The 19,574-nt window shown below is 41.4% G+C and overlaps 2 protein-coding genes and 1 non-coding gene across 4 annotated transcripts; 2 read left to right on the top strand and 1 right to left on the bottom strand.

Annotated features, from left to right (window-relative positions):
- Positions 1-5,462: 5,462 nt before the first annotated feature.
- LOC106363547 lies at positions 5,463-7,734 on the top strand. Its single transcript, XM_013803270.1, has 4 exons — positions 5,463-5,569; positions 5,652-5,724; positions 5,896-6,823; positions 6,875-7,734. Exons 1-4 carry the CDS (start codon positions 5,463-5,465, stop codon positions 7,732-7,734), a joined length of 1,968 nt encoding a protein of 655 aa, XP_013658724.1.
- On the bottom strand, positions 5,908-6,014 carry LOC125582706. The gene has a single exon (XR_007320162.1). It is a non-coding gene; the product is annotated as a small nucleolar RNA R71 (small nucleolar RNA).
- Positions 7,735-15,040: 7,306 nt separating the features above from the next.
- LOC106364959 (non-specific lipid transfer protein GPI-anchored 4) lies at positions 15,041-17,117 on the top strand. 2 transcript variants are annotated; one of them, XM_022709064.2, is made up of 3 exons: positions 15,041-15,837; positions 15,941-15,979; positions 16,773-17,117. In XM_022709064.2, the coding sequence occupies exons 1-3, from the start codon at positions 15,465-15,467 to the stop codon at positions 16,970-16,972; spliced, it is 612 nt and encodes a 203-aa protein (XP_022564785.1). In that variant the 5' UTR covers positions 15,041-15,464; the 3' UTR covers positions 16,973-17,117. The 2 variants fall into 2 exon arrangements, with proteins under 2 accessions (XP_022564785.1, XP_013659885.1); XM_013804431.3 differs by having other exon boundaries at positions 15,247-15,837; positions 15,941-15,991; positions 16,773-17,097.
- Positions 17,118-19,574: the final 2,457 nt, after the last annotated feature.

Here is a 19,574-nt window from a genome sequence, read left to right as displayed (position 1 = left end):
GTGCCGATCGATATTGACATAAACAGGGCTGGGTGGATGTGGGTGTCTTGCTGCAAACTTCTCGTGAGTCATAATCCACACGACATTGCAAGATGCGGTCGACTCCGTAGGTGTCGTCGATCGATGCTCTTGAGAGCCCGTCGATCGATTCTGATTCATGTCCGTCGATCAATGTTCGAAGTCTAGGGTCGATCGACACCAATGCGATCCGCCGAAACTCATCGAGCTTTCTACTTCGAAATCTCCTTCTTCCAACTTCTCCTGCTTCACCACTTGCCAGAAATCATCATCTATGATGGCATTCACATGGTGCTTCATCACATCATCTCCTACTCCTCTTGTTAAGGCCTCTTGCCTCTTAACAGCTTCTCCTGTCTGAACAACTAGCATCTCCAGCTTTTTCACATTAGTGCTCAAAGTTTCAAACTTTGTGTTTAGGTTGGAGTAGACAGAATCAATCTTCCCATTGAAGTCCACCGTCATGCTCTGATGTCCCTCAAGAACCTTATCGAGCATCGCCTCAATCTTGCTCTCCTGAGTAGGTGGTGGTGGCTTCTGGTTGAATGAGTTTCCATAACTCATGTTGTTGTTGTAGTTGTTGATGTAGGGTTTTGTTGCTGCGAATTCTAGTTGAAATTACTTCTCTGTCCTTAGAAGTTTCCATTTTGGTTTCCAAACCTCTAAAATCCAGTTCCTCCCATGAAGTTCACATCTTCTTCTACTTCTGTTTTTTCCTCTGTGTCTACAGCCTCTGCATCCTCTACTAAGCAAGCCTGCTTCCTGAGAAGCTTGTGAACACTGTCCAGCTTTGCTCTGACTTCATCCATCTGGTCATTCCCAAGGATGGAAGCAGATCTCTTCCTCTTAAAATCAGTGTTCTTGGTGTTGTTGCTGGATGCTACGTTCTCAATAACTCTCACAGCTTCCTCTGGATTCATGGTGTTGAAGTTCCCGTCACTGGAAGCATCAAGAGCCATCTGATACTGCATTGCGCTGCCTCTAAAGAAAAGGTGCTGAGTAGCTGCACCTCATTGAATCCATGGTGTGGACAGTCCATCTGGTCAGACTTGAATCTGATCCATGAGCTTCTGAAGGACTCTGTAGGCTCCTGAGTGAATGTGGCAATCTTGCTCCTCAATTCTAAAACACGTGACTCATCAAAGAAATTTCATAAAAATGCATTCTTGATGTCGGCCCAGGATGTTAGAGATCCTGGTGGTAACTGCTTAAGCCAATGCGAAGCCTCTCCAGCAACAAGTAGGTAGATCTCAGGGACTCCTTTGACTTGTATAGCAGATATGAGATCCTCGAACCTATCCAGATGGTCCATAGGATGCTCGTGAGATAACCCATAGTAGGGTGTCTGTCCCACGAGTGTGTAGTGTGGCTTCAACTCGAAATCCCCTCTCTGGATAGTTGGAGGACAAATAGCTGATCTGTTGGTGTAGAACTGATATGGACGGTTGTAATCAGCTAACGTTCTGGGTCGAGCAGCTAGAGTAGTTCCTGTAGCATTAGTATCAGACTCAGGGATTGCAACCCGTGAGCATATATCCTCTGACCTGCTGCATTACGCATATGACCTTCCGGGTCATGCAGGTCTTCCTTCTCATCACGTACAAGTATCAAAGTCGCAACCATGTCTCATGGCTCAGTATCGATCGATGTTCGGACTGAAGAATTGATCGACGTTGGGTGGAAGTAATCGATCGACGGAAGAGTGTCTTCGGTCAGCGGTGGTCAGCGAGTGTCGGTCGACGAGACTAGTGTCTGGGTCGACGATGGCTGACAAAAAATTAAGCGACGAACTAGTGTTGTTGTCGATCGATGAGTAGCGTATTCCTTTGAGGATTGAACATTCCAAGCTTGCAGAATCTGATGAGAATAGTAGTTGATTTTCCTTGTTGCTTCTGGTATTGTTGGGCATGTACCTGAAAAGACAAAAAAAAAAATTGTGTCAGAAAGTGGTTTTAAGAAGAAACCTAGACTAAAGCGAATTAAATCTATCAAGCGATCAAAGCTCCCCGGCAACGGCACCAAATTTGATCTCACTCAAATTACCCTAAGGAGTGAATTACTCTCTCAAATAAGAGGTTCAGTTGTAGTACTTAGGGATCGAATTCACAGGGAGCTAGGGAACCTAATAAATCTAATTAAGTTGATTAAGCTAGGTTGATTATTATTGAATGTAAAAGACAGGTTTGTGAGCAAGTTAATTTCTCGATTGATTGCTTGGGGTTTTGGTACTTAAATGAAAGTAGCTAGACTTAGGGCTTTTATTCAGGTAATTAGGATTATAATCCTACAGATGCCTGATAAGTTGTATGCATGATATTATAGAGCTCAACACTTAATAACAAACCATTAGGCTTTCGCTTTCTGGGTTTGTCTAATGACCAGTGTCGATCGATGATTCTATAGGAATATCGATCGATACACTTTCTGAAACGTCGACCGATTATTCTATTAGAATATCGATCGACGCCTTTGGTCAAGCGTTAATGCGCGGGTTAAATGTGCTCACTAAGCTCACTAGATCAGTTGTTGCCTTACTCTTAGCAGGACTTAGCTCAATTAGGATGAATTCAGGGTGAGATGCAAGTTATCGCTTATGTCTACCACTCCTAGGGCAAGTTCTAGGTAGCTAATTTAGAAACATGCATTAATGATAATCCTAAAGATGAATATCACAACTTAGCAATCTATAGTTGGGGCTAATCCCTAATAACCTATTTAAACCCTAAATCTAACAAAGAGAACTACTCAGACATGGCCAAGCAATTCATAACACCAATAAGGTATAAAAACTGCATTAGATAAATAGATAGATATCAATGGAGTTTCAATCACAAATATCTTTGGATCTTCTCTCCAATCTACTAGAAATCTTAAAAGCCTTTTGCTGTGAAATCAGTAAAACAAGAAAGCACACTTTTCCTCTAACATGTTGGCAAAGCTTATATAATTAGGTTAAAACTCGCCAGGGGTAATCTTGTAAATTGGTGAAGACTTGGGTTCTAAGTCGACTGAGACCAAACGGGCTTTCTGCGCGCTTCGCTGTCGATCGATGTCAAGATGTGAACATCGATCGATTATTCCTCTTCAATGTCGACCGATGGTCGTGCTCAATGGTCATATCGGGTGCTTACTCCAAATATCTCCAAAAATGCTCCAAAATCATCACTTTCTTCCAAATCACTCCTGATCCTATAAATATACTAAATAGACTCTATAATATAATAATTAGTAGTTAAAACACTTATAAACCATTGATAAAAGTGGGTCAAATCCATGGTATATCATAGCCTACGACCACTAAAAGAAGCAAATTTGGTGAGCTGTCTCAAACTTGTGTCAAACTTGTGTGGTGTTTAACATCACTGAAACCATCGCTATGGGTTAAGTGGGTTCAGTTAAACTTAATTCGGCAAGGGAACTTCTGGACTGTTAAGGATACCACATCTTTGGGGTCCTGGATGTGGCACAAACTACTGAAATATAGAGACAGAGAAAAAAAAATTCACATAATGGAGGTCAGAGATGGTCTCTCTCCTTCGTTTTGGCATGATATTTGGACAGACATGGGATGCCTATCTGATCTGATAGGAGCAGGTGGTTGTATCGAGATGGGCATACAATCTACAGAAACAGTGGCACCTGCTGTGGCGCGACGTAAAAAAACACACTGGGTGGATATTTATAACATGGTTGAAGCAGTCTTGGATAATCAAAGATCTAAAATGTCCAATACATATGATATCTCTTTATGAAAGCAAAAGGAAGACACATATCGGCCACAATTCAGTACTAAAAGAACTTGGATTCTTATTAGGCATGAGGATCCAGCTGTGTCTTGGTATCTGTGGGTCTGGTTTCAGAACACAACTCCAAAATACGCTTTCTGTACCTGATTAGCTTTTCATAATAGATTGTCAACAGGTGATCGTATGGCCACATGGAGCAGTAGAATAAGTTCTTTGTGCATCTTTTGCAACCAGGAGACTGAAACTCGTGAGCACATCTTCTTTGACTGCGCATACCTGATATATGGTGTTTTTGACATCATTGTGTATATAATTTCTAACTTGTTTTCATTGTTTTATCGAGTTAATCTAGTCTTTTTAGAGTCATTTCAGGTCTGGAGAAGATTGAAGAGCTAAAGGAAGAGGCATGAAGAAAGGAGCAAGAATTGGAGATTTCTCCCGAAGAACAATCCGTGGAGCAGTCTGACGGTCGATCCTACCAGGAACAGCCAGACGATTGTTCTCGATAATTATGGAAGTTTCCATATCCTCCAAAGATTTGCCCTAGTTGCCGATTCTCGACTTTGAAGTCTAGGGGCGCCTCCATATAAAAGCGGCCCCTATCTATTTTATTTGAGGACGCTAGTTTTTGCAAGAGACCTAGACCTTATTCTTGGATATTGCTGTTGTAAGGGAGACGGCTCCTTTTCTTGACAGAGAAGATCATCCTGAACCCCATTGTTTTACCTTTGATTTACATGCAGTATTATTCAGTTATCATGTCTTGTTCATCTTGTGTTATGGCTGGGTAGTCGGCTAGCTTGTCTAGGGTTCTAGGGTGTTAATCGCGAGGCTAAACATAAATAAGCAACTCTTTTGTTTCTTCGTTCATTCTAGTTCTTAATGCTAGTCCTAACCTGATCACTTACTGCTAGATCTTAGGCTCAATCACTCACTAACCGTGTAGTAGTTTACATGATATCGAATGAATGAGCTAAGCATCTCTAGTGAGCGAAAGTAGATATTAGAGTGTTCAGTGAACCCATCGGACATGATCTCTATAGCTTGCGATCGACCCTTGATCCAAACGACCGTTTAGCCGTCAAGGTCGAACCGCAAAGGGAACAGCGCCACGACAGTGGGTTGTTCTACTAAGAGTGGTCTATGTTCTAGATCATGTCTCAACGAGCTTGAATAAATGTTTGGCTAAGTTTTAACACCCGATGAGAAACCCTAGATCGGCTTATCTCTAATATCGAATATAAACCACTTAAAATGTTTTACTTTACTTGCAAGTCACTACTTAATTCAAAACCCCAATTTTAGTTTTAGCTAAGTTGAAAGCTCATAAGAATAAAGTGTAGACTGATTCTCTAGAATGAATCTAAATTAATACAATTATCACTGTTAACTTGAAAGTAGGAAATGTTCAGTTTTAGTGTATCAAGTTTTGGCGCCGTTGCGACGGAGGCCAGATATTTTTCCTTTGTTTTTCTGTTCTATACTTAGTCTAAAGCATCTAACTTCCTTTTCTCTCTTTGTTCCAGCTGATGATCCAGGTGCATGACCAGTAGACATACTCGGAGCAACGCACAAGGACAATTATTCACACTAAGTAACGAGGAGCTCGCAAGATTAGAAAGACAGAGCAGATAACAACCGCGGCCTACTAACAACACAATCGTTGATCACGGAGGCCAAGACGATCTCACTGCTGCAATGGCACTCATGAAACAACAGATGCAGCAGATGCAACAGACAATCAACACACAAGAGGCTGCTCGCAAAGAAACAAGGCGCTCCCATCGGAGAGCGGAACCTTCCGCGTAACTTCCCCACCACTCGCTCCGCAATCAATCCGCCTCCCAGCACTAGACAGGACTATGAAATCAAACCCGCTTTGATCAGCTTGGTGCAGAAGAAAACGTTCAACGGTCTCGCAGCTGAAATCCCTTTGGACCACATTGAGAATTTCGAGAGAGTCTGCAACTCCTCTCGCGCGAATTGAGTGCCACCAGATTACATCAAGTGCACGCTGTTCACATTCTCCTTGGAAGGGAAAGCAGCTCGCTAGCTCGACTCGCTCCCAACCGGTACGCTCACTACATGGGAATAAGTCAGATCGTCGTTCTTGAGCCACTTTTATACGAAGTCCAAAACCGCAGCTCTAAGGCATAAGATCTCAAATTTCAAGCAAAAGACCAACGAACCTTTCTATGATGCTTGGGAACGTTACAAGGAATACCGAAGGGAGTGCCCTCACCATGGGTTTGAGGATGACTATATTTTGGAAGTGTTCTATGATGGAGCGAGCTATGAATTTTTCAATGCTCTAGATTCCTCGAGCAATAGGGATTTCATGACACAAACAACACCAGGTGCATTCGCACTGGTCAAAAATTTGGCGTCCAGCTCCCTCAACAAGAACAAGGAACATGATCGCTCCAAAAGCCTAAACAGCATAGACGACCTTGCGGCTAAGGTTGACCAGCTGTTGAAAGGTAATCAGAGCCAAGTGTTCATCATGGAGGAAGCTGCATCAGAGAACAATGTTTCAGACACTACAACTGAGGGAGACAACACCGTGGATGATCAGCAAGAAGTGAGCTATGTTAATGGACAAGGATGGCAGTACAAGAACTACCACCCAAACCCTAACGTTAGGAACAATCCTCACCTCTTTTCATATTCCAAGGCTGACAATCCGATTGACAACGCTCAGAACAGTCAAGGGAAGAACAGCGGCTATCAGAAACCATATCAGGGGAGAACATATGTCCTGAGCCAGGCACAGCATAACCAGTTCCAGAACGAGAAACAGCAAACTGCTCAACCGACCATTCCTTCGCCTACAACTGCTCCGCAAGACGAAATAAAGGGTCTAGCGACGATGATGCAGCAGCTGCTCCACGGGCAACAGATTCAATGGAAAGCGTTGAATCAACTCACCACGGACATCAACTCCAGGATGAACCACATGTTGAATGACCTGAGTACCAAATATGATAGCGTAGCCAGCCATATGCGCCAGATGGATGTTCAGATCGCACAGACAGCTGATAGCGTCAAGACACAACAAGGCACTCTACTTGGAAAGACCGACAAGAATCCTAAGGAATGAAATGCTGTAGCACTAAAGAGTGGAAGAAAACTACCGGATAAAATTCCCAAGAAGTTGTCAGCAGCGGAAAAGGGTAGGCAGAAAGAGGGTGAGCAACCAAGATCTGAAGCACTTCCTTTATCTGACGAGGAACCAGAACAGTCTGCTGAGACTGATCCGACACCTGTCGCTCAACCAGTTGAGCATGTTCCTCCGCGCGAATACACCCCCAAGGTTCCATATCCTGTTCCAGCAAAGACGTCTCGCAAGGATCAGGAGGAGACCAAGTGTAAACAGATGCTGGAAGATCTAACTATCAAATTACCTCTTGTAGATGCGATACAAATGATCCCTTCTATGTGCAGCTTAATGAAAGGTTTGATCTCTGGTAAGGTGACTGGAGACAGTGAGCTACTGATGGTTTCAATAGAGTGCACTGCGGTACTTCAGAACAAGCCGATAAAGAAATTGGATGATCCAGGCAAGTTTGTTCTCTCCATACAAATCGGGAGAACTGTATTCGCCTGTTCTCTATGCGATCTGGGTTCCAGCGTCAATCTTATGCCTTACTCTGTGGAAAAACGACTGGGCTTCACAAACTTCAAACCGACAAGACTCTCCCAGGTGTTCGCCGACAGATCAGTCAAGTCACCGGTGGATATTCTGGAAGATCTTCATGTCCGAGTGGGGAACACTTTGGTTTCGACAGATTTTGTGGTTCTGGAAGTTGAAGAAGAACCGAGAGATCCACTCATCCTGGGACGTCCCTTCTTGTGCACAGCTGGTGCGATCATTGATGTTCGGCAAGGGAGGATTGATCTTCACCTAGAAGTTCGAAATGAACAAATTGCTGAAGAAACCGATGCTAGATGCGCAGACATACACCGTTGAGGATAACAATTAGGCACTACTCCCTCAAGAAGGGATGATCGAGGAGATCCTTACCGATGATCCGCTCGAGCTAGCTCTGATCCGCTCTGCGATAGAGCACAATGTCATGAGCGTGGACGCGGATGGCTACGACAAGATGCTTGACTCAGCCAAAAGCATGGAGAGACTTGTAACCTATCTAAATCTGGGGGAGAAAGACGAGAGCAATCAGAGCAATACCTCTGGAGCAGTCGCTTCGAAGGGCGCTACTAAGCTTAGCACGCCTCGCGACGATCCATGGAGCGAACTGAAAGCTCCAAAGATCGAGCTCAAATCCCTCCCTTCGGGGCCCAAGTACGCGTTCTTAGGGCCAAATTCTACTTATCCTGTTATTGTGAATTCTGAACTGAACAATGTGGAAATAGCTAAACTCCTGTGTGAGCTGAGAAAATACCGTAAGGCATTAGGTTATTCACTAGCTGACATTCATGGCATTTCACCTGATCTTTGCATGCATAGAATACACCTAGAAGATGAATTGATGACTTCTATAGAGCATCAGAGGAGGTTAAATCCAAATCTTAAAGATGTTGTAAAGAAAGAGATAATGAAACTTCTAGAGGCTGGTGTGATTTATACCATCTCTGATAGTAACTGAGTTAGCCATGTTCATGTAGTTCCTAAGAACGGTGGAAGAACTGTCATAACAAATGAGAAGAATGAACTGATCCCTACTCAAACAGTAACTGGACATCGCATGTGCATAGATTTTCGTAAATTGAATGCTGTGACTCGCAAGGATCACTCTCCATTACCTTTTATTGATCAGATGCTTGAACGATTAGCTAACCACCCATACTATTGCTTTTTAGATGGTTATTCAGGTTTTTTTCAGATCCCTATCCACCCGGATGATCAGGAGAAGACGACGTTCACGTGCCCATACGACATGTTTTCATACAGAAGAATGCCATTCGGCTTGTGCAATGCTCCTGCGACATTTCAACGTTGCATGATGTCTATTTTCACTGACCTGATTGAGGATATAATGGAGGTTTTCATGGAAGATTTCATTGTCTATGGAAGCTCTTTTACTGTTTGTTTAAAAAACTTGTGCAGGGTACTGCAGCGCTGCAAGGAGAAGGATCTAGTGCTGAACTGGGAGAAGTGCCACTTCATGGTTAAGGATGGGATTGTTCTTGGGCACAAGATCTCTGAGAAGGTGATCGAAGTCGACAAGGCAAAGATTGAAGTCATGATGAGTTTGCAGCCACCAACATCAGTCAAGGGAATAAGGAGCTTCCTGGGGCACGCGGGTTTTTACAGGAGATTCATCAAGGATTTCTCAATGATCGCAAGACCACTCACGAGACTGCTCTGCAAGGATACCAGATTCGAGTTTGACAGCGAATGTTTAACGGCATTCCACACGATCAAAGAAGCCTTGATCAGTGCACCAGTCGTTCAGCCTTCGGACTGGGACTTACCCTTCGAGATCATGACAGATGCTAGTGATTTCGCGGTAGGAGCAGTGCTGGGACAAAGAAAGGATAAGAAACTGCATGTGATCTACTACGCGAGCAGAACGATGGATGAAGCCCAATGCCAATATGCGACAATGGAGAAGGAGCTTCTGGCCATAGTCTACGCCTTCGAGAAATTAAGGTCCTACCTAGTAGGATCTAAAGTGATAGTGTACACAGATCATGCAGCTCTGAAGTACTTGCTGACGAAGAAAGATGCAAAACCGCGCCTGCTCCGATGGATCCTCCTACTCCAGGAATTCGACCTTGAGATCAAAGACAAAAAAGGGATTGAGAATGGAGTCGCCGACCATTTGTTTAGAATGAAGATCGACGACGAGACTGTTCTTGATGATAGTCTCCCTGAAGAACAAGTCTACTCGATTGGTCTGTATGCCGAGAACAGCCGAGATACTCACACCACGGACTGTTCTGCTGATTGTTCCGCGGTAAGCTTCTCTGATTGTTCTGCGGATTGTTCTGCCGACCATGAACACTTTGTTGCGGCTATAAAAAAGAGGTACTCCCACCTACCGTGGTTCGCTGAGATAGCTAATTTCTTAGCAGCAGAGAAGGAACCAGTTGAGTTTACTGGGAACGAGAAGCGAAAATTTCTAAGGGATGCAAAACTCTACTTTTGGGATGAACCGTTCTTGTATCGACACTGCAAAGATGGAGTATTCCGACGCTGTGTTCTGGAAGCTGAAATTCCAGAAATCTTGCTTCATTGCCATGGTTCTTCTTATGCTGGTCACTTTGCAGCATTCAAGACCGTCTCCAAGATCTTGCAAGCTGGTTTATGGTGGCCAACAATGTTCCGAGATGCCCAAGCTTTCATCTCCAAGTGCAGTTCATGCCAAAGACAAGGGAACATTAGCAAGCGGAACGATATGCCCCAGAACTTCATACTCGAGATCGAAGTGTTCGACTATTGGGGGATCGACTTCATGGGACCATTCCCACCATCGTGCAAGAACGAGTACATTCTAGTGGCAGTGGATTATGTTTCCAAGTGGGTAAAGGCAATCGCCAGTCCCACTAATGACGCACGGGTTGTAACCAAAATGTTTAAAACCATCATTTTTCCTCGGTTTGGAGTACCTCGAGTGGTCATAAGCGACGGAGGCACACACTTCATCAACAAGGTATTCCAAGGGCTCTTGAAGAAGAACAGTGTCAAGCACAAAGTTGCTACGGCATACCACCCCCAAACGGTTGGCCAAGTGGAAGTGTCTAATAGGGAGATCAAGAGCATCCTGCAGAAAACGGTCGGAACTACACGCAAGGACTGGTCTTTAAAGTTAGATGATGCGCTATGGGCCTACAGAACAGCCTACAAAACGCCATTAGGGACCACTCCATATCATCTGGTCTATGGCAAAGCCTGTCACCTCCCTGTGGAACTCGAGTACAAGGCGGCATGGGCTGTCAAGCTACTCAACTTCGATATCAAATCAGCCAAGGAGAGGCGTTCCATTCAGATTCACGAACTTGAAGAGATCAGGCACCTGGCTTATGAAAGCACGAAGATCTACAAGGAAAAGACCAAAGCCTATCATGATAAGCGGATCATCTGCAGAAGCTTCGAACCAAATGATCGAGTCTTGCTTTTCAACTCCAAGCTGAAGCTCTTCCCTGGGAAGCTGAAATCTAGGTGGTCCAGACCGTTTACTGTCAAGGAGGTCAGACCATATGGAGCCGTGGTCCTACTGGATCCGAATGGAGGGGAGTTCGTCGTAAATGGTCAGCGTCTTAAGCCATACCTAGCTGATACGACAATCGCAGCAGGGGAAGAAATTCCCTTAGGCGATCCATCCCCAGCTCAATAGGCTGATCAAAGTCAAGCTAGTGACTTAAATCGAGCGCTTGGTGAGAAGCAACTCACTGGTAAGTGTAAATATGTTTTTCTTTCTATATTTTGTCTCATTTTGTTTTTATTTCTATTATAGGAAAAATAAAATCGAAGACTCCCAGAGGAACAGTCCATGGACTGCTCTCGCTGGAGAACAGCTGCTCCTCCAGGTAAGTTTTCGAAACATAAAAAAAATATATAAAAAAGAGAAGAGGAAGCGGTTAGGGTTTGCCTATTTAAGGTAACTACCCCACTTCCCCACTTAGCCCCACATCGCCGCAAACCTCCTCCCCATAAGTTTAGAACCCTAAAATCGAAAACCTTAAACTCTCAAACTTTTCTCAATCTATTTTGGTTCTAACCCCTTGGGATTTCGAAATTCATCTGTTTTTCCAGCACTCTCTCAACCGAACAAGGTAAAACTCGAACTCTCTCCAATCCTACGCGGTCAACTACAACATTGATTATGTGGACACTCCCTATCTGATCTCGTGCCACATCCTCTGCGCCGAGACCACATACAGATTCACGGATAAGGAGGGAAACGTGTTGTTCATCAAGCTGCCCCAACCGCACCTCACGAACTTCAGTTCGATAGAGAACATCCGTTTCTTACCTGACCCAAAGTTCCTCTGCGCCAACCCGCGAGCACCACCTCCTGATGATGATAGGGATGAGCCAGAGGACATCACACCGAACGAGGAAACGGCCTATGACTTAGGCCCACTCAACGATGACGCGGACGAGGCAGCATACCGTCGCTGGATGGTTGATTCGCAGCGGAAGAACAACAGCCTCATGAAGATGATCCTCAAGGCGATCATGGGGGGATGTTTCGGCGGTCAAGAGCCGCGACCATCCGCAGTTGAGCAGACTCCACAGAAGTCCCATCGCGTAGGCAAGGAACCGGCCCGATCTTCTGCTGGATCAGAGCATCTTCCGAGGAACCGGAGGACGGTTGGTCGCTCCGAGAGCAGGGAGTCAGACTGATCCCACCTTTTTACCCTATCTCATTGTCTTATCCATCTGAACAATTTATTATCTTGCTTTTTATTTGCTTGTTTGGTTTGTTTTTTGCTTACCTCAAATTTATTTTCACGACCAGGGATGGTGTGAACTAAGTCTGGGGGGAGGTGATTGTGTGAAACTAATCTCTTTCGTTTTTTATGTTCGAGTCAGTCTTTGTGTTTCTTTGAGTCAGTCCAAACTCTTGTGGGAATTAGGACCCTATTTTGTGATGATCTTTTAACCACCTCGTGCTCTAACATTCTTATTCAGTGACCTTAGCAGCGACGAAAGAACCACACTTGGACCTGGAACAGCCCTGACTTATCTCACCTGACTCTCCAGAAGTTTTCAACCGATCAGGTTACACTGGGCCGACCTAACTCCATCTAACTTGAACCTAATTTTGACTGCAAATTCCTCTTGTTATTGGCATTAGATCAGGGAAACGAGACTTACACTCAGGACTTCTTACTCCTTTTACCAATCTTGCTGATCCTGAGTGGCTAGTTGATTTTTAGCTAGTACCCACCTTGTACCTAAGCCTTTATTCCACCTTCATGCATTCTATTCTTCAGTTTCATATGTGCAGATATGTGCAAAAAGGTTGGAGAGGAAAGGATCGACGCAGCCTCTTACTTGTAATCGCTGCAAGAACAATCAGAAGAGTAGTCAGTCGAGAACAAAGGAGAACGGCCATATGGCACCGATCATTCCGTGTATTATCTCCTTCTCTGTCACTTCATCATCTATGATCTCATCAGTTATCCAGTTAAAAAAAAGAAGAAGAAAAGAGAGATATATGTATATTTACCATTTTATATGAGATCATTGATAGAGAAGGAGGACTAAGTCGGTCAGATGCCCTTTTGAGTTGACTCGGTCAGAACTAGAACAAGGAGAGTTGGTACCAATAATAGAGAGCATAAGAACAATCAAAGCGATAGCTCCAGAAGTCAGCAAAACGAGTGAGGGGTTGTGGACGTCAATGGATTCATCCTCTCTTGCTATTTTGCGCGATATCCTGCATCCACTACAAAAAATTTGGTAAACCCTAAACACTCTTTTGACTCACTATAAATTAGCCTGTTCATACCTAGCCCGTCTACCCTGAATGATGTCTGTGACAAAAGGATTACAACACTTTAAAAAGAATATAGGGAGTTCCGTCTAGAAAGTCTGCCTTTTCAGGATTGAGATATAGAGTATGGAGTCGATCTTTGAACAGTGATCAGCAAAAGTTCTAGTAGTGGTCCTAGTCGGTTGCTTATATGGTTCAGAGATTTGAGGTTAAGGTATGGTTATTGAGGATTAGGAGAGTTCCCACACTTTCAAACATTTTCCCTGTTCTTGATACTTGCCTTGATCGAGGACAAATAAGGATCTAAGTCTGGGGGAATTGATATATGGTATTTTTGACATCATTGTGTATATGCTTTCTAACTTGTTTTCATTGTTTTGTCGAGTTAGTCTAGTCTTTTTATAGTCATTTCAGGTCTGGAGAAGATTGAAGAGCTTAAGGAAGAGACATGAAGAAAGGAGCAAGAATTGGAGACTTCTCCCAAAGAATAATCCGCGGAGCAGTCTGACGGTCGATCCTACCAGGAACAGCCAGACGATTGTTCTCGATAATTATGGAAGTTTCCATATCCTCCAAAGATTTGCCCTAGTTGCCGATTCTCGACTTTGAAGTCTAGGGGCGCCTCCATATAAAAGCGGCCCCTATCTATTTTATTTGAGGACGCTAGTTTTTGCAAGAGAACTAGACCTTATTCTTGGATATTACTATTGTAAGGGAGACGGCTCTTCTTCTTGACAGAGAAGATCATCTGGAACCTCATTGTTTTACCTTTGATTTACATGCAGTATTATTCAGTTATCATGTCTTGTTCATCTTGTGTTATGGCTGAGTAATCGGCTAGCTTGTCTAGGGTTCTAGGGTGTTAATGGCGAGGCTAAACATAAATAAGCAACTCTTTTGTTTCTTCGTTCATTCAAGTTCTTAATGCTAATCCTAACCTGATCACTTACTGCTAGATCTTAGGCTCAATCACTCACTAACCGTGTAGTAGTTTACCTGATATCGAATGAATGAGCTGAGCATCTTTAGTCAGCGAAAGTAGATACTAAAGTGTTCAGTGAACCCATCGGACTTGATCTTTATAGCTTGCGATCGACCCTTGATCCAAACGACAGTTTAGGCGTCAAGGTCGAACCGCAAAGGGAACAGCGCCACGACAGTGGGTTGTTCTACTAAGAGTGATCTGTGTTCTAGATCATGTCTCAACGAGCTTGAATAAATGTTTGGCTAAGTTTTAACACTCGATGAAAAACTCTAGATCGGCTTATCTTTAATATCGAATCTAAACCTTTTAAAATCTTTTACTTTACTTGCAAGTCACTACTTAATTCAAAACCTCATTTTTAGTTTTAGCTAAGTTGAAAACTCATAAGAATAAAGTATAGACTGGTCATCTGGAATGAATCTAAATTACTACAATTATCAATGTTAACTTGACAGTAAGAAATGTTCAGTTTTAGTGTATCAATACCCTAGGGCAGTGTGGTCGTCATTGACTAGAGGACTTCTTGGCGCTCTGTTTACTCTGGCTTTGGGAGACATTACTCAACTCATAGTTGACACAACATTGGATCAAAATCCAGGGTTTTGCTGCGTTACACTTTTCAGATCACTCTCCACTCAATTTGGAGAGAACGAAACGATTGACGTCATGGAGCAACACCCATGGTGGCAGGCTCCTTGGCCAAGTTGATAGACAGAGGGATCCGGAACTGGTGCTTAATGGTCTTTGCAATGGGTCATCGGCAATATGAAGCTCTACTGCAACGCTGGCTGGCCTAGGATGTAGGCTTTATTTGTTTCAAAACTTTGATCTTTCGATTTCTATAAATTAGTTAGATCAAACCAGTTACATTTGATGAACAAAAGTTAGTCTTCTTTGAATAAATTTTACAAATACTCAAAAAAAAAAAATATATATATATATAACAACACCCAATGACATTTTCTATTAATTTTAAACTTAACTTTGTTAAAAATATGCGTCCTTTACACTAATTATTTGAACAAAAATATCAACTTAACGAAACAGAAGACGAAAACATCAAATCCTTTCAAGATAATAACAAACTACTCACCTATTCAAAATAATATCTAACCCCCTCCAAAATTTAAGGAACGAGAGAACCGGACGTCAAACCCTAAAAAAAGAAGAAAAACACAAAGAAACACTTATTCTATCTTTTCCTTTCCCAGATTCACTTCTATATAAACCTCTCGTATTCTAAATCAGATCTAACAAAAAGAAACACTAAGCACTGAGCACTTTGAAAGAAAATATATAGCAAAAATGAAGCAATCTCTTTTTCTTTCCATATTAATACTGCTATCATCATCATTTGCACAAATCCATGCCCGCAACAAATCATATCCGGCAAACCCTCCCTCACCGGTAGCAACTCCAGCACCTGGACCATCAAATTCTGATTGCTCGAGCGTTATATATGACATGATGGACTGTCTCTCGTACCTTACCCCTGGATCAAATGATACTAAGCCCACGAAAGTGTGTTGTGGGGGAATCCTATCTGTTCTACAATATAATCCTAAGTGTGTTTGCATCGGCTTAGCGAGTAGCAAAGATATGGGTATTGCACTGAATAACACAAGAGCTCTTGCCATGCCTACGATTTGCAAGCTCCCCATTGCTGCTCCTCATTGTGGTGAGTATTTTTTATTTTATTTTCTCTCGTTGCTAATTTCTTTGTGTTTTTTGCGTTGTATTTTCATTGTTTCGAAGTTTTAAATTTTTCTTTGCTGGTGTAGCTATACTGGACGTTTCGAGGCCGAGTGCATCTACTCCTGGTATGTCTTCAGGTACGTGTTGCGTTATATTCACATTTTGGTCTTTTTGCATAGATAGTTAATTGATTATATTTCATAATTAAGATTGAAGGGTTTTCATTGTTATATTTTCTTTTTCTTTTCCCTTACAGATTGATTGAAATTGTACTAAAAGTAGTGTGGTATCTTACGTTTTATTTTTAGTTTATTTAATGACTTTCTGGTACATCCACTCTATTATTTCATTGAGGATCACTTGAATTATAATAGTAATGTACTGATATTGCATTTGCTTTTTTTTTGAATAATACATTTTTCATATATATTATTTTGAATAAACACTTTCATATGTTATATTTTTCTATTTTTCTCAACAAGATATTTTATTATATATTATTTACCTTATTAACTGAATATTTGAAATAAAAATCGACGTGATATGTTTGTATTTATCATAGTTTTATTTTATGAATTGATTGTTGAAAAGGCAATTCACATATTTGGTAATTATGTAAGTCTCATTTTATTAGTTTGGTTACTATTTTTTCCAGCAAATGCAATCATTTAATTAATCTTCTATGAGAATTTTGATATACCACTGTTTTCGATTTGTTTCTCACGTTCTGTAAATTATTTTAGTCTTACATTTCTAATTTTATTTATTTATTTGGGTGAAAGAATTAGGTTTCCTTTCAACTTTATGATTTGGGAATATCATATTGTATATTAACAAAATCCCTTTTTCAAAAAAAAAAAAAAAAAAAAAAATTGTATATTAACAAAATATAATGAACGAATTATAACATTGATGCAGTTTCTCCATCGGCTGTAACACCTATGACTCCACAGTCTTCCGCCCAGTCACCCACATTTTCACCATTTTTGCCTGAGTCGCCGGGCATCACTGCACCATCTCCATCAAGTTCTCGCACCAACCACCTATCAGTTTCAAAATTTACCTTCGTTGCCGCTGTAGTTTCGTATATAACTTACATTTCGGTTTTTTCTAATTAATTACAACTTTCAAGTTTTCATATATTTCTTCTACTGAATTGAACATTATATGTTTATGATTTCAAGACCGATGCTGTTTTAATTTGATGTTGTTTGTTAATCATATTGAATTTTTTTTTTATATTTCCATGAACAAGTTTGTTCAATTCTGCTAACAAGAAAAAATGGTAGCCTTTCGTAAAAAAAAATACAATGGTTTCAATAACCATTTTATTTTTAATATTCATTTTTTTAAACATTCCACATAATCATTTCTTTTCGGGGCTTTTGCAAAAGTGACTCAAAACTTGGAGTCAAACAGAAAACTAACATTTTCTTTTGACTCCTTTTTTTTGAGATTTTAACCCCACACCTGCAGTTTATCTACGAAAATGCCATTAACATTTTTTTTTTTTTTCGAAAATGGCTTCTTTACTGTCTCAACCTCATCTTCTTCAAGTATTTACAATATTGCCACTGCAATGAATAGTGGCAACAACCTTGTACGAACTGTTTGGAGCTTTTAATGCCCTTTAATGCACGTAAATCTCTTTACACTCTCTCTGTTTCAATTGTTATGAACTAAAAACAACATTTCTTTCACTTTCTCTCTATATTCATCCAAAAAACTCAAGCTTTTGATTCAAAATATGGGCTATGGTTGACAGAGCCATATTTCTTTCGTTTTGACTTACGGTTGCTTTCGTTTGAGGTTCTGGGTGGTTGGAGAAGACCCTGTGTGCAAACGAAGTCATCTCACCTAGTTTAAGGTACGAATTTGAATTTTTTTTCAAGATCTGTTCGCGTAGAAGACTTACTAGTAAGTCATCTGTATGTAGAAGACTTACTGATGAGTCTTCTGGTCAAACGGACGACTTAAATTAAGTCGTCCAGCTTTGTTTGTTAAAAAAAAACACTCCAGACGACTTATATATACGTCGTCTACGAGAAACGGGCTAGTTTTGCATTTGACCGAATCGTGTCAGATCTTTGACTATTTCTGGACGACTTATAATTCAGTCGTCTCTGGGAAAGTTAAAATTTCAATATTTTATGAAAACTTGACGACTTACGTGTAAGTCGTCCTAGGTTAGTTTTGTAATTGAAAAATAAAACTTCATAATTTAACTTTAACCAGACGACTTAATATAAAGTCGTCCCTCCAGAAGACTTAATTTAAAGTCGTCCGGGGAAAGCAAAGTCGTCCAGAATTTTTCCCAATTTTCTGGTCAAACCTTGCTTATCCCGGACGACCTTAAATTAAGTCGTTTAGCTGGACGACTTTCATCTAAGTCGTCTGGAGAAAGTTAAATTTCAAGTTTTATTTTTCAATTACAAAACTAACCTAGGACGACTTACACGTAAGTCGTCAAGTTTTCATAAAATATTGAAATTTTAACTTTCCCAGAGACGACTGAATTATAAGTCGTCCAGAAATAGTCAAAGATCTGACACGATTCGGTCAAATGCAAAACTAGCCCGTTTCTCGTAGACGACTTATATATAAGTCGTCTGAAGTTTTTTTTTTAACAAACAAAGCCGGACGACTTAGAATTAAGTCGTCCCTTTTAATTTTCAATTGCAAAAGTGACCTCTTTAGACGACTTACCTTTAAGTCTTCTGGACGACTTAATGCTAAGTCGTCTGCGGCAATGTTTATTGAACTTCTTCATTTTCTCTATGTTTACTAATGTGTTTTATTTTGAATATTTGCAGATGATTTTTCAGTTACATGCAGTGTATGGAGAATGGTTGTTGAGAGATTTCCGTTGGGATTTTGTGGTTGATGATCTCAAAGGAGCAAGATTGTTTTTATTGAATGAAGATTCAACACATGCTGAACTTGTTGCAATGGCTCAAGAAGATTATAACCTGGACATGAGAACAGTGAGTGTGGAGATTAGCTACTCATTACCAGCAGAAATGATGATGGCTCCAGGCAGTCTTCCCATTCATGTTACAAGTGATAGACAAGTTCGAAACTTGCTGGAGATACTCAAAACCCATAGAGTATGTCTTTGTGTATCAAGCCGCAGCAAGGTCGAAACGGTTTCAGAGAAAAGGGATATTGATGAAGCTGGTGAATGGGAAAAAGATGTTGGTGATAATGATGAAGCTGGTGAATGGGAAGAAGATGTTGGTGATGATGATGAAGCTGATGAATGTTTTGAAGATGTTGGTGATAATGAGTTTGTTGAAGATGAAAATCAAGATGGGGAGGAGGAAAATGGGGAGGAGGATGCTGATAATTCTATTGTTGGTGAAACGGATCAGAATGGTGGGGATTACAGTCTTTATGGAAAGGTTCCAGATGAGGACGAGGAAGATGATGATAATATTTGTTTTGAAGAAATCCAAAAGACATATGCTAAGACAAATGCTATTGAAGGAGGAAAATCGAATGGTACCAGTATCTATGTCAACCAGAGTTTTGTTAGCAAGGGTGCACTGCTTTCAGAGCTGCGGTTGGCAGCAGTGAGGGGTAAGTTTTCTTTCAGATTATACAAATCAACGAAAACTCTCGTTGTGGCAACATGTCCGGTTAGCTATTGTGGATGGAAGGTCAGAGCGAGTGTCAAACATGGGACAAACACGTTTTGGGTAACAAAGTATGTGGAAAAAC

This window comes from Brassica napus, chromosome C2, assembly GCF_020379485.1.
Source record: "Brassica napus cultivar Da-Ae chromosome C2, Da-Ae, whole genome shotgun sequence".
Classification (NCBI taxonomy): domain Eukaryota; kingdom Viridiplantae; phylum Streptophyta; class Magnoliopsida; order Brassicales; family Brassicaceae; genus Brassica; species Brassica napus.
The sequence above is the reverse complement of the archived record's forward strand: the minus strand, read 5'-3'. Positions and strand labels throughout refer to the sequence as shown.